This window comes from Poecilia reticulata, chromosome 2 (assembly GCF_904066995.2).
Source record: "Poecilia reticulata chromosome 2, P_reticulata-male-v2, whole genome shotgun sequence".
Lineage (NCBI taxonomy): Eukaryota > Metazoa > Chordata > Actinopteri > Cyprinodontiformes > Poeciliidae > Poecilia > Poecilia reticulata.
Window position 1 is genome coordinate 19,644,060 of NC_088831.1, and position 15,990 is coordinate 19,660,049.

Below are 15,990 nucleotides of genomic sequence, written 5' to 3' on the forward strand. Positions count from 1 at the left end.
TTAAAATGTGAAGTTCAGGGATTTAAGGTGGCGCCGTAAAATCCAAGCAATAACGTGACTTAGTGTCTGTTGTCACCCATCGGCAGTGGTGGGAAGTTACTGTACTTAAGTACAGTTTTCGTGTATCTGTACTTTACTTAAGTAGATTTAATAATGGATACTTTCTACTTTTACTCAACTACATTTTACAGTAAGTATCTGTACTTTCTACTTCACTACATTTCTACAAAACTGTCTCGTTACTCGTTACATCCAAGTCGCGTTGTGTTTTTTTTCCGTTAAAATGTGAAGTTCAGGGACTTAAGGTGGCGCCGTAAAATCCGAGCAATAATGTGACTTAGTGTCTGTTGTCACCCATCGCCTCCACCTTTACTCGCACTCGGAGCTCCAGACATGCGCAGTGGTTTCCTCTGAGCGGGAGGAGATGTCTGTCTATAATATAATAGCTGCATAAATTGATATGGCGACATGTAAAATCAGCAGCGCTTCGCTTTCACAGACGGTGGGGACTTCGTCCAACTTTTAGCGTCACTTGGAAGGAAAGCTTAAAGAAAGGTAAGCTCTGTGCTAGCAAAGCTAGCTGTACTGAGACACATGTTGCATCTGATGAAAAAAAGTTGTCACTCATGCGCTGAATTATTGTGTGGAGGTGTTGACTGAGGTGTCGCATATATGGGACAACGCTGTGACCAAAGTCTGCAATATAGTGATATGACATTCAGGAACGATCCGATTCTTCTGGACGGATCCTAAGGACTGAAGCCTCACTGAGAGCCGCTCATATATATATATATATATATATATATATATATATAGACATTTATTTAATCGCTGAATAAGTAAAAGTTGAAAGTATGAACACAGAGCATGCTCATTGCTCATTGATTGATTTCGTCTCCTGTCATGGTGGCAAACATCGCAGTGGGAGGGAGGATGAAAACAGTCACGATGCTCATTCTGCTTAGTTACTTGTTGCGCCGTTGGACAGTGTTCATAGTTGAACGTTATTTACCGTTAATTGCGATGTTTCAGTTGTGGTTTCTGACATATGCAATATGGGCAACCGCCCAGGGCGTTATTTTTCTAGGGATGGCAGGAGACCTCTGCGGATTGTAGCACAGCGATGAAAGCAAAACAGAATGAAGTGAGTTTTAATTGATACTGGTTAAATATATTTCAGCTCTAAGTATTTAATATCTAGGTGTTTTTTATGGGAATGTGGATCTTTCAGATCAATCTGAAAACCAATTTTGATAGGTAAACTTAATGTTATTGTGTCATTTAGTGCGGGGCGCTGGTCTTGGTCTCGGGTTCGGTGGTCTTGACTACAACTCTGCTACATGGCTCCTTGGTTGCATGTCCTCCACCCCGCCCGCACCTTCTTTACATCCCCTTTCAGTTAGATTTCTTTCTAAATAAATGTGACTAATGAAGTTCATGCTATGTTAGGACAGGAGACAAAATGTTTCCATCCCTGAAATTATGACTCACAGAATCACATATCTAAGTCTAAACTGTTACAGAGTATAAACAAAATAAAAACATGTTTAATCTGTGGTAGTGTTCATTAAAATGGCACATTTCTGATGTATTAAAATTAAATATGATCGGCACACTTAATGATATTAGCGATTAGGTAATGCATTCAGCGAGTACTTTTACTTTTAATACTTAAGTATTTTTAAAAGCCAGGACTTTTTTACTTTTACTTAAGTAAAATGTTAATGTGGTACTTTGACTTTTACTTAAGTACATTTTTTGAGTACTTTCTCCACCACTGCCCATCGGCTCCACCTTTATTCGCACGCGGAGCTCCAGACATGCGCAGTGGTTTCCTCTGAGCGGGAGAAGATGTCTGTCTAATCGTCAGTAATATAATAACGCTGCATAAATCATAGATATGGCGACATGTAAAATCAGCAGCGCTTCGCTTTCACAGACGGTGGGACTTCGTCCAACTTTTAGCATCACTTCGAAGGAAAGCTTAAAGAAAGGTAAGCGCTGTGGACGTGATGCTAACAAAGCATCACGTCCACAGAGACACATGTTCCAACTGCGATGAAAAAAAGTTGTCACTCATGCGCTGAATTATTGTGTATTGACTGAGGTGTCGCAAATATGGGACAACGCTGTGACCAAAGTCTGCAATATAGTGATTTTGTGTACACTGCAGTAGACTATATATATATATATATATATATATACACACATTTATTTAATCGCTGAATAAGTAAAAGTTGAACGTATGAACACAGAGCATGCTCATTGCTCATTGATTGATTTCGTCTCCTGTCATGGTGGCAAACATCGCAGTGGGAGGGAGGATGAAAACAGTCATGATGCTCATTCTGCTTAGTTACTTGTTGCGCCGTTGGACAGTGTTCATAGTTGAACGTTATTTACCGTTAATTGCGATGTTTCAGTTGTGGTTTCTGACATGTGCAATATGGGCAACCGCCCAGGGCGTTATTTTTCTAGGAATAGCAGGAGACCTCTGCGGATTGTAGCACAGCGATGAAAGCAAAACAGAATGAAGTGAGTTTTAATTGATACTGGTTAAATATACTGCTCAAAAAAATAAAGGGAACACTTCAGTGTTCACTTAAATGTTAAAGTGTTCCCTTTATTTTTTGAGCAGTGTATATTTCAGCTCTAAGTATTTAATATCTAGGTTTTTTTATGGGAATGTGGATCTTTCAGATCAATCTGAGAACCAATTTTGATAGGTAAACTTAAAGTTATTGTGTCATTTAGCGCGGGGCACTGGTCTTGGTCTCGGGTTCGGTGGTCTTGACTACAACTCTGCTACATGGCTCCTTGGTTGCTTCCCCTCACCTTCTTTACATCCCCTTTCAGTTAGATTTCTTTCTAAATAAATGTCACTAATGAAGTTCATGCTATGTTAGGACAGGAGACAAGATGTTTCCATCCCTGAAATAATGATCCATAGAATCACACATCTAAGTCTAAACTGTTACAGAGAATAAACACAATAAGAACACGTTTAATCTGTGGTAGTGTTCATTAAAATGGCACATTTCTGATGTATTAAAATTAAATACGATCGGCACACTTATTGATATTAGCGATTAGGTAATGCATTCAGCGAGTACTTTTACTTTTAATACTTAAGTATTTTTAAAAGCCAGGACTTTTTTACTTTTACTTAAGTAAAATGTTAATGTGGTACTTTGACTTTTACTTAAGTACATTTTTGACTGTGTATTTGTACTTTTACTTAAGTACATTTTTTGAGTACTTTCTCCACCACTGTCTGTAACTGATGTCGCCCTGTCGGATCATTTTGCTGTTTTCTTTGATAGTTCTTTATCCGTTAACCCACTTGGACAAAAAGCTACTATCGCAAAACGTACTTTCACAGAAAACACAGCAGAAACATTTAATCAAATCTACTCTTCTTCCTCACTCTTAAGTTATAGTGACGTAGATAAGTTGGTGGATGATTTTCAGTGCAAACTTTCAGATATCATTGATTACATTGCCCCCACTAAAGTGAAGGTTGTGACTGGTAGGAAGAAATCTCCATGGAGAAATGCACAAGTAGTTCAATCTGCAAAACAACTCTGCCGTAGGGCCGAACGGAAATGGCGTAAAGGTCAACTGCACGTTTATTATGACATCTACAGGGAAAGACTACGTAACTATCACACAACACTAAAACATTCCAGAGAGGCTTTCTTTGCAGATGTCATAAGCAAAAACATTAACAATGCTCGAGCTTTATTTGCCACTGTTGACAGGCTCACAAATCCTCTGATGATGTTGCCACCTGAGCTTCAATCTAATGCCGCCTGCAACAAGTTTTCAAGTTTCTTTTGAGAGAAAATTCAAAAGATCAGAGGATTAATCTGCACATCCACTCCAAAGACAGTACTAATGCTGTGCCCAAACAAAACAAATGCAGGAAAAATGACCCAATTTCAACTACTAAATTATAAAACCCTAGAAGAAATTATAAGTCAATTAAGCTCCAGTTCCTGCTGTCTGGATGTCCTACCCACACATTTCTTTAAGAAAGTTCTGCCTGTTGTTGCTAATGATCTGATCCAAATAGTAAACTCATCGCTCTCTTCAGGTGTTTTCCCTCAGACTTTGAAAACAGCAGTTGTCAAACCACTGATAAAAAAGAACAATCTGGACAAATCCCTACTGCAGAATTACAGGCCGACCTCTGACCTCCCATTCATCAGCAAAATTACTGAAAAAGCTGTTTTTAAACAATTAAATAACTTCCTAACAATAACAAACTGCTTTGACTCCTTCCAGTCTGGTTTTTGTGCTCACCACAGCACGGAGACGGCCCTTGTAAAAGTGTTCAATGACATCAGTATAAATACAGACTGTGGGAGAACCACAGTGCTGGTTCTGTTGGACCTCAGTGCAGCTTTCGACACTGTTGACCACGACATTTTACTGAATCGACTGGAGAGTTGGGTCGGACTCTCCGGTCCAGTGCTCAACTGGTTTGAATCTTACATAAAGAACAGGGATTTCTTTGTTTCAATCGTAAACTTCTCATCAGAGAGGTCAAAGGTCACATGTGGGGTACCCCAAGGTTCAATCCTAGGACCCCTTCTTTTCAATATTTATATTCTCCCACTGGCTAAGGTTATAACAGGACATAGGATTAGCTACCACAATTATGCGGATGATACACAGCTCTACATCACGATGTCACCAGGTGACTCTGAACCCATCCAGTCACTGAATAGATGCTTAGAACAGATCAATGTGTGGATGTGCCAAAACTTTCTCCAGCTGAACAGAAACAAAACTGAAGTTATTATCTTTGGACCTAAAGAGGAGCGAACTAGAATCAATGCACAGCTTCAGTTATTACAACTGAAAACCAGCGATCAGCCCGAAACCTGGGAGTAGTGATGGACTCTGACCTGAACCTTCAGAGCCACATTAAAACAGTCACAAAGTCGGCCTTCTATCACCTGAAGAACATCTCTAGGATTAGAGGACTTATGTCTCAGCGCAATCTAGTGAAACTCATCAATGCATTTATCTTTAGCCGCATTGATTACTGCAACAGCGTCTTCACAGGTCTGACTAATAAATCAATCAAACAGCTGCAGCTGATCCAGAATGCTGCTGCTCGGGTTCTCACTAAAACCAGGAAGATAGAGCACATAACACCAGTTTTAAAGTCCCTACACTGGCTCCCTGTAGCTCAGAGAATAGACTTTAAAATACTGATGTTAGTTTATAAATCACTGAACGGTTTAGCACCACAATACCTTAAAGATCTGTTATTACTGTACCAACCGTCTAGACCCCTCAGATCTTCTGGTTCTGGTCTGCTCTGCATCCCCAGAACCAGAACCAGACGAGGAGAAGCAGCATTCAGTTACTATGCACCACAGATTTGGAACAAACTTCCAGAAAACTGTAAAACAGCTGAAACACTGGGTGCTTTTAAATCTCAACTTAAAACTCACCTGTTTAGAGTTGCTTATGGCTAAATTAGGTTTAGAGTGCGAGTTTTGATGTCTTTAATGTTTTTAATTTCTTCTTCTTTCTTTTCGACGTTTTAATGATGTAATGTTTTTTGTTTTTTTATTTTTATTTTTTTTAATCTCTCTCTTTCTCACTGATTATTTCTGTTTTTATTTTAATTATGTAAAGCACTTTGAAATGCCTTGCTGCTGAAATGTGCTATACAAATAACATTTGATTGATTGATTGATTGATTGATTGATTGATTGATTGATTGACCAACAGATCTGCAGCATCTTATTGCAAACCTTGAAGGATTCCTCCGGTCTGCTCTGTCCCTTATAGACGCTTCACTGTTGCGTCTCCAGTCCAGTCTGTTGTCTTGGGTTTGAATCCCGGCCTGGGTTCTTTATGCATGGGGTTAGCATGTTCTACACGAGCATGAGTGGGTTCTCTCCAGGTGCTCCGGCTTCCTCCCACAGTACAAAAAGATTTTGTGCACATTAGATAATAGATAGATGATGGAAGAAAATTTTAACTTGTTTATAATAATAATTACTAGTAATAATAATAGCAATAATAATAATATGATTAATATATTAGTATATTAATCAATATACAATTAATTATACAATATATAATATGATACTTAGTGATATAGTAATTTATATTACTATATTACAATTATATAGTAATATAATTATTAAAAATTATATTAGTAATGATTTACTAATATAATTAGTATATTGTATTAATACAAATATAATATACTATATTAGTATGAATAATAATATATATATATATATACACATACACAAACAGAGAACTGAAACAGAATTCCACACCACATCTACATGTTAAGGTTGTCAAAGTCAAGCTAGCATAACTGAACTACTTCCCTCTCCCTCGATATTTTATTTTAATTAACTTTTTTCCTGACCTGTTTATCTAGTTGTCAGTGTAGCAAAGCACTGCATCCCTTTTTCTTTTATCAGGCGTACATTTATTGACAACCTAATAGCTAAGTACTTTGTTAAAGCTTTGCATTTTACATATTTTATAATATGTTTGGTAAAACGCTAAGTTATTTTGTCCTCTTATTTTAAAGAAGCATTTTAATAAATGAAATAAAGGTTTATAATAGTTGTCATGCTACAAGCGCCGTTATCTCTGTTGTAGATCCAAATACTCATAAGGAAAAATAGATTAATTCTTCTTCTACAGAAATGAATAATTAATCCCAGGTCTTCAGTCAAAACACCTAGAGCTACTTATTTTCCTGGGTAATTTAATGTCTATCCCTGACGGGATAGAAGAAAAGTACAGGTGGAGGCTCAATCTTACCCTCTTAAAACAACCCGAATTCTGTACTTTTATTAGGGAACAAATTAATTTTTTCATTTTAACAAATAGACCATCCGCTCCATATGTTTATTTTTTGAGACACATTAAAAGCATTTCTGAGGGGGCAAATTTTATCATATACTAAGGGAATAAAGAAGAAGTATAACTTTGAGCTTAATGCTTTAGAAAGACACATTTCTGACCTTGAGAAAACATAGCAAATTGCCCTGACTAAGGACATGTACAGAGAGAACTGGTGAACCTGAAACTAAAATACAACACCATGAATACATATCAAGCAGAGAGGGCAATAATTAGGTCCAAACAACTATTTTATGAACTTGGAGAAAAGGCACAGAAAGTGTTGGCATGGTAACTTAAAACTGAGGGAAACAAATGAACAATTAACGCTATTAAAAAAACCCCAAAAGTTATAACGTATAACCCTGGAGAAATCAATTAGGCCTATAAAAAGATCTTTATACGTCACAATCTCAGGGGCATTTAGATGAAATCGAGTCCTTTCTATCCTCCATTGATTTGCCTTGCTTATCAGAGGAGGGCAGGAATAACTAGGCATACCCTTTCTTAGGGCGGAATTACTCAGTGTTATTAAGTCACTTCCAGGAAATAAATCCCCTGGTGAGGACGGTTTTCCATCCGAGTTTTACAAAGAATTCCCAGACCTTCTAGTACCACTTTCTTTTGATGGATGTTCTCGAGCAAGGTAGAAGAGAAGGGGGTTTTCCAGACTCATTCACTCAAGCTGTTGTGTAACAGTCATCTATAAAAAAGGGAAAGATCCTCTAAAATGTTCTTCGTATAGACCAATCTCACTCCTCCATACCGATTATAAATTAGTTACAAAAATGATAGTAAAAAGTTTGGAAAGGCATCTACCCTTTCTGATCAACCCTGATCAAACAGGGTTTGTTCTAAATAGATTTTCCTCTAATAATTTGAGACGATTGCTTAACATAATACACATTGCTAAAAAAAGATACCAAGCCATATCACTTGAAAAGGCTTTCGATATGGTTGAATGGCAATACCTTTTTTCTGTCCCTAAGAAAATCGGTTTGGTGATGGGTTTCTCAGTTTGATACAATCTCTTTATAGATCCCCTCAAGCTAAAGTTGTCACCAATGGGATCACCTCTGATTCATTCCGGCTGTGAGGGGAGATCCAGTGAGTCCCGCCCTCTTTGTGCTTGCCATCGAGCCATTGGCTGAGGCCATTAGAACTAATTCTAATATTAGTGGTTTTGAGATTGGTACTGACATACACAAAATGTTGCCATTTTTTTTACATTTGTTGCTAAAATATTATTGAAGTTTACAATGTATAATAAAACTGCTGCATTTCACATGGTTACAGTTAAATTGATGCCTTAATTACAGCAAGATGACAAAATGGGTTTAAATTTCCCCAAATTTTTGGGGGGGTTAAAAACTACCTGGTGCCCTCCTATGTTGTTCATATTCATGTTACCAGCCGATTAGTTTTGTACATACAGGCCACTGGTAAAATGAATAAAAACACTTATTCTGCATGTTTCACATTACGATAATGGATATTTGTCTGTTTATGATGCCTTGACTCAAAATAATCGCTGACAATCTTTAATGAAATCTATCATTTCCTATCTGCCCTGGTCTTCTTCACAAATGACTCCCTAAATAACTGAAACTTGAGCAATTTTCTGTAGTAGAATAAACATAATATGAGTGTAGACCTCTGTACAAGCCATTTGGATAAAAAAAAGAAAAGGTGATTATTTACAACAAAATGGCAAATAAACCAGAAGAAGTGACCAAGACCCGTTGCTCTTTAGGTGACAAACTAAACCTGAAAAGTTTACTGATACTGAGTGGATTCTGACTATCAGCAGAAAGAAAGAAATAACAGTTTATTTTCTGACAGTAAATGTGCAAGAAAGTGACAAGAAAAGAGGAAGGATGTTTAAACATTTATTAGTAATTTCCTTTTGTTTTCTGTCTTACAAAACAGCAGTGTGCTCAGATTCCGTTTTGAAAGCAGAAAGCTTGTCCGGAGAACACGTTCCACTAGGAAGATGCAGGAACACCACGGAAAACACGCAGCAGAAAGAAACCCTCCCCAAAAAACTAAACAAGGTACGAAGACATGAAGCAAAATATTTATAGTTTTTTCATTTCAGTCCAAATTCAGTCTTTTACAAAAAGTGAGTGCACGTCAAAAAAATAAAAATCTCCTCAAAAATGCTTCAAATCACAAAGAAATTGTGCTTAGTGTTGATCCAAAAGATAACATACACAGGTTAAAATATGATTATTGAGATCCTGGGAAACATTTCCAAGATAAAACATGTTACTTTGGAACATCCGATTTGTTGAAGGAGTCTGTACCGTTTCACAGCTAATTTCTCCGTCGGCATTTTCTTTAAAGGGATGCTGCAGGAAAAGCAAAGTTGCCAAGATAAGCTCTCCTTCCGACACTGTGATGTCACAATGTGCACAGATTCTCATAGATATTTTAAGTCATCTTTTCTAGTTTCGCTTTAAAATGTGCCTCTTGAAACACTGCACAGGGATAGATTGTTTTTAAAAAGGTCCATCTTCACAAGTTTGGTTCTGATCCACACACAGACACCTGCATTCACGTCACGTCACACACAAACGTACATTTGGCACAAAATATCCGCCTCCATCTTTGATACGCTGCAAAGTCCAAACCCTCCGCAGCGCCGTTAAAGGGCCGGCACGGAAACAAAACACACAACTGCACAACAACAGAACGCTTCAGATGAAGAACCAGACAATAAAACAAGGCGGTAAAACAGTTGGAAAAAAAACACTACAAAGACAGATATTATGACATATATATATATATATATCAGGCATGCAGGCAGTCACGCTGTAAACTTTAAAACTGGCGACAGGTTCAGAATCTCCACCTGGCAAACTGTTTGGGTTCACTTCACAACCACAGAGACGGGGGCGGCTCAGAGTCTGAAACATGGCGTCCATCACCAAAGGTTTCTGATGTGCTGTTGGCCTGACGGCGGATTGCAAATCTGGGCTCACATGTTTTGATTTATTGCAATATGAATAAACTAAAACGGTGGCTTCCTGCCTGTAAAGGTAAAGGGGGGGTTCTCCACTTTGAGTATTTTATTGTTTGAGTGCTTTTCTGCTTTGTAGTGTGCGAGGGAACCTGGTTGCAAGAAGTGCTGGAAATGTCTGCTAAGTTGAAGTGCGTGATGTCACTTTTACATGGAGGACTAGTCCAACAGGGCGTCCCACAGCAAAAAGAGAAATTAGTTTTTTTCTGTGATTTTATCTATTGAATTGTCTATGAGAGTATTAGGGCCGCTGTAGATAGAAAAAGGGAGGAGCAAATTCCTGTCAAAAAATTCAGACATTTTCAGCTTAATCTGAGAGAATTTCAAAAGTCAAACATTTTTGACTTTTTGGAAATTTTCTGAGCATCAAAAGTAGAAAATTTTCAACGTTTGAAACTCAAAAATGTCCTATTTTTTTTCTAGAATTTTTTTTAAATCAATCAAATTTTTAATTTTTTAAAAGCTGATTTTCAGCCTTTTCAAACTCAGAAATGTACACAGTTTTTGTAGAAAATTTCTGAGATTAATCTCCAATGTCAGATTTTTATTTATTTATTTATATATTTAGACACATGGTACTTTGTTTTCTATCCATCTTGGCCCTAAAACACCGTCATAACAGTCACTACTGTAAACCAGCGTTTTTTAAAGCGTGTCCCGCCAGGGGGCGCTAAGGGAGCCTCAGAAAGTTGAGGGAAGACGAGGAAGAAAAAAAATGGAATCCCATACATTTTTAAACGAGGTCTTCTTTATAAGATCTAATGTGTTTTTCAATCATTATTTAAAAATATAAGTTAAAATAACCTCAGTCAGTGGAAATTGTGGAAAAAAATGAATCATTTTGTCTCTGGTTCAGCTGGTAAAATCTTCCTGTTTTCAATATTCACAAGACAGAAAAACACCCCATCAAAATAGTCATTAAATATCTTTTCCTTTGTCCTTTGGCACTTACTCTCCGCATGGCAAAATGCAAAAAACAAACAAAACCAAAAACAAAAAAAAACATATGATAAAGTTACGTTAGAAAGTTAATACTAAGGAAACATAAATCTGACACAAACTAAACAGATCCTCCTCACACACCTTCAAAAGGTCCAGCAAACAGCTCTGCTGTTTCAGCCTCATCAGACTAAAGTGTTGAAAACTCAATGGCCAAACAGGTGCAAACTTTTACTTTTAGACCTAAATAGAAAAGGAAAAGTGCAGCAGGGTAAGTCGATCACACTTCACAATTACACGTTACGTTTTGGTTGTCTATGAAGTAAAATCTAAACAAAAAGACAAAGAGGTTTGTGGTTGAAACGAGACAAAATGTGAAAAAGTTAATGAATAATTTTGCAAGGCACAGTATGCAACTTTTGGAAAGGCCAAGAAGATTTTTTTGCCATGTGTATCTATTCCACTAATTCTACACTAATTTATAACCAATATAACGGGGAAACGTGGAGGAAAAAGTTTTCTCAGGAGTATTTCCATACTGCCTTCTCGCTATCTTGCGTTACTATGCTTTTATTTGCAGTAGGAACTTTCTGGAAACATTCTGATGGCGTCCGTACGACCAAAACGCTTCTTTCTACACTTAAACCGGAGCGAATGAAGAAACGGCAGCATTCTGAGGAATGGATTTACTCACAGCTAAAACATGTTGTGTATAAGCAAATTATTAACTTATTAGTAAAACATGACCAGCAAATCACCTGAAATTCACCCAAGATAAATGGAGCGCACAGAATCATTTTGAAGATAATCTGGGAGATTAAAACACTTTATAAACAAGCCAACAAAAACCCAGTCCAATAAATAATCAGAATATCCAACTGAATTGAATAGTTTGAACCCAAAGGAGGAACATATAAAAAGCAGACCAAAGTTCACCTTCACTGCTCGAAGCAGGTGAGCCACAGATTAAATGAACTTCGCCTGTGAGCGAGACTCAGGAGGTCTCAGTCGGCGTAGTGCATGATGGACTCTACGTAGTTTCCTGGGAAGAGGCCGGTGGTGGCGTTCATCACCCCTTCATACCATCCGTCCTCGTTCTTTTTGACAACATAAATGATCGCTCCTTCCTGAAAGGAAAGCTCGTCCTCCTTGTCTGCGGTGTAATCATACACAGCCACCACTGGAGGGCGACACAAAAAAAAACGTCAACAAGTAAATATGTTTTGTACTGTAGCAGTAGCTGCTTTACCGTCACAAATGTGTGGGAAACTTTGTTGACATTCTGATAATGTTGGAAAAAATGCAATCACACAATTGCGGTGTTTCCATTAAGTAAGAAACGCAAATAAAATCACTCTTGGATAAGCTTGTTCACATTTTAAGTCATTACAAAAACATGTCGTCATCCTCCTATCACTTCCTGTTGACGTCATTTTCACCAGTCATAACATCAGGCGGTTGATCATGTGACTTATGTGATGCAAGACAATTGTTCCTATTGTAGTTTTGTGAAATTTCAATAGCGCAAAAACCTCATACCGAAAAACAAGATTTTTAGAAATTGTCGCGTTTCCATGAAGCAAATTTATTTTCGAAATTCCAGTTTGTGCAATTAAATGGTCAATGGGAACACAGCTGGTTGCAGTTTTGCAAAATACACTAATTTTGATACGGCGAACAAACCGCATCATCCTAGAGCAAGAACTTTGTATTGAAAAACTATCTTTTTTTTAAATTTCCATGTTTCCACTAAGTAAATTTCTTCTTGTAATTCCATTTTGCGCAGTTATATGACCAATGGAAATGCAGCTACTGTTGGGAAAAAAAAGCTACTTGTGTTCAATCCACTTTGTTGAAAGTAATTCTGTCGAAGAATAAAAATATGGTGAGGATGGTAAAAGTATAACTCTGTTATAAAATGGGATTTATGGCTAATGTGACAAAATAGACCCAACAGGTATGAAATCCCAAACCTGAGTGTGTTTCTGTGACGTACCTTTCTCCAGGTAGCTTCTGGGGGCCCATGGCGGGTCCTCTTCAGCGTACGGATCGCTGTACTCCACTACTTTAGAGTCTTCCTCACCATGTCCGTCCTCCGAAGGTTTCGGGGTGGACGGAGTCTCATCCGGCCCCGAAGGCGTGTCTGCTGACGGTTGAGGAGGAAGAGGACCGTCTGTAACTGTTGGTGAAGCGATGTTTTACAGAATGAACGATTAACCATCAGCATTAGTGAACAAACACAAGCCGGTTCATGTCGGTTCATTTGTGAAACAACCAAAACTCAACAGTTTTAGACTCACTAGATTCTTGAACTCGAGCAACGAAACCCATAAGAGGCAGCTGAGGGGTGAACTGCAGGAGCGATGGGGGCGGAGGCGAGGCTGCAAACACATCAGGAGTCAATTAGGACTTCAAACTACCAGTGTGAAACTGGTGAGAAGATTTAGTCATTTCAAATCCAGTATACAGTTGGAAATAAGACAAAATATCCATTTGATTCAAATTCCCAAATCTGAGCTCCAACTTTATCAGTAAATCAAATTTACCACTACACTAAAACCAGAAACTTCTCATTGACTTTTATGTTTATATTGTTGAAATCAGAAATTTACATACACAGTTCTAACTGACCTAAAGCAAGAGAAGTTTGGTCTGGTTTTACCTGTAATTGCATAAAGTGGTCTAAAGAATTAGACTTTTGCTTTATTAGGACTTAATTTATACAGAATCAGTGTTTATAAACTGTCAAAATGAGGTTTCAAAGACATCCTTCTGTCACATTTTCAGCGATAAGTAAACTCGAGTGTTGCCTCCAGTGAAAGGCTGACCTGGGCTCTGGTTGTAGTAGGGTCCTCCGTTGACGTGGTTGGCAATCGGCTGACCATTCACAGAAGGGGGTCGGCGATATGGAAGTGACCCGCCCACTTGTGGGGTCTGTTGTCGAGGCTGGGGCCGGTTCATACTGTAGAACTGGGGGACAAAGGGACCTGGCATAGCAGAGAGGAACTCTGTCACAAATCTTTAGAAATGTTGAGGGAAACTTTCATTTCTTACTTAAAAGAAGCTGGAGTGGATTAAACAAGCTTTGTCTCCCTCTTCTGGTAGTGAAAGCAACTACGCACAATTCTTATCCAAATATGTGTAGGAAGTTCATGAGGAGGAAAAAGGCAACTAAAGGATCACATTTTATCTGCTGTCTCTCTTAATGACAATGGATGTGAAGAGCGTTAACCATAGAACAAACTAAGGGTGCATTCAGACCAACCCTGTTTAGTCCGCTTTAATCAAACTCTATAGTTTGTTTGTCTAGAAAGTTCAGTTTGTTTGGGAAGGTGTGAACGCGCAATTAAACTCTAGTGGGGCCCAAAAAAATACTTTATCTCGGTTCGGTTGAAGGGAACTCTGGTACGGTTCAAATGCCAAGCAAACCGGAGACCGCTCCTAGAGCAAGAAGTGGTCTAAAAAGCAGGGCATTCTGGGTAAATAAAACCAAAACAAAGGCATGAGTCTGGCACTAGCAGGAGAAATGCTTTGTGGTCTTTTACCAACGAGAAAAGAGACCACTCCATTTTTGACAACATTTTACAAAGAAGGATGTTGTACTCCACTCATGTGTCGTGTCCTTCAGTGGTTCTCGATGCAGCGCCCCCACAGGTGGGGAGGGGAACAGGTTTTTTTTCAAAGGGTTTGTTTCGTTTGACATCTGAAAATGCAACAAATGTTGCAATTTTGTTGTCCAAATGAACCAAGTCTACTGGACTGTCAGGTATGAAAACACCCTTTAAAAGACTTGGGTTTGGGCCACTGAAGTGTTCTGGGACACACTCACCTTCAGCAGGTGATGAAGAGGAGGAGAGTGAAGGAGGAGGAGCAGGAAGAGGAAGAGAAGACAGCTGGGGCTGGCCTTCAGAGGTGCTGGGAGAAGGGTTTGAAGGCGGGGAGGTGTTGGTGTTCAGTACGTTTGTTTGGGAGCTTGTGTGAGGAGACGAGTCGGATTGGTGTGCGGGTGAGTTTGGTGGTAGGGGCGCATTAGGTTGGGTTAAGGTGGTGGTGGAGGAGGAAGAGGAGAAAGAGGAAGGGGTGGGCGAGGGAGAAGGGGAGGAGTTTGGAGCTGTGGAGGAAGAGCTGGACGGTCCAGCAGTCGGGGAGACTTGGGGAAGAGGAGAAGGAAGAGAAAGAGGAGCCAGTTAGGAAAGAAGGTTAAAGTAGTGAGTGATGGAAGAATAAAGACTTTGTTTCTGTAGGTTTCACCAACTCAAACTTAAGACTTTTTAATACCATTAGGATTGAAAGTTAAGACCTGCATCTCCACAGAAGTGTGTAAACTTTGTCCAGCCAACTGGTGGTACATTAGCAGTAATCCATGATAGATGCAAAGAAGATGCTAGCTAGCAAGTAAGGGTATGTTAGAAGTTATTTAGTATTAGAACACAATGATATCTGAGAGTGACTCAGACTTTTGCCCGACAGAAAAGACCACGAGGGAAAACCCCCATAAAATATACAGGATGAAATAGTCCTGTCATGACAAAATTTAAAGCCTGTTATTATGGATGATGTTGCTGCAGGACTGGCTGAGTACGACAGCTGCATCTGCAGCGGTTTGTTTTGGTACCAAATCTTATGTGTAGATACTCCAACTACAGAACCTGTAGACTATCACACAGAGAAATCCCTTTGAGTGTCCTTAAGAATAAAGATTTAGTGGAAATAAACTGGGTCTGGGCAGAAGGGTAAAGATAATTTTATATTAAAGTTCTCCTTGTAGTGTTGAGCTGCCAGTGACCCTTAGGGGGCAGTAGAGCCCCTTGACAACTGGCTTGATTCTTCTTCTAGGTAGGACAGAATTAAAGAATTTCAATCTTTGATTATTTCTCCCATTGAAAGACTTATTCTTTTGGCTTGGTGCTAATTTATTTATTTTTCTTTTGAAGAAAACAAAAGCTAATTATTTTGGCAGGAAAATGATTGTTAAATTTACAATTCAAACAAGGAAGAACAAAATAATACACTAAATAACAGATTGTTTGGGGTGGGGCAGCTAAAACTGCTACTTCAGGAGTTCTGGGTAGAACATATAAACACAGTTGTGCTTTTTTTAATCTTAAATGCAAAATGTATATATTGGTAAATTTTAC

The 15,990-nt window shown here is 38.5% G+C and overlaps 1 protein-coding gene across 7 annotated transcripts in view; it reads right to left on the minus strand.

The window, feature by feature from the left end:
• Nucleotides 1-8,767: 8,767 nt before the first annotated feature.
• LOC103460195 (abl interactor 2-like) overlaps nucleotides 8,768-15,990 on the minus strand; it is a 33,789-nt gene continuing 26,566 nt past the window's right edge. For 4 of the 7 annotated variants that reach the window (XM_081599743.1, XM_008402267.3, XM_008402268.3 and 1 more), the window contains 5 exons: nucleotides 14,682-15,002; nucleotides 13,681-13,839; nucleotides 13,153-13,233; nucleotides 12,849-13,031; nucleotides 8,768-12,032 (listed from right to left, as the gene is read on the minus strand). In XM_081599743.1, coding sequence (XP_081455869.1) covers nucleotides 11,857-12,032; nucleotides 12,849-13,031; nucleotides 13,153-13,233; nucleotides 13,681-13,839; nucleotides 14,682-15,002 — 920 coding nt within the window. In that variant the 3' untranslated portion in view covers nucleotides 8,768-11,856. The remainder of the gene's footprint in view (nucleotides 12,033-12,848; nucleotides 13,032-13,152; nucleotides 13,234-13,680; nucleotides 13,840-14,681; nucleotides 15,003-15,990) is intronic. The other 3 variants (XM_081599750.1, XM_008402272.3, XM_008402269.3) reach the window with 1 other exon arrangement.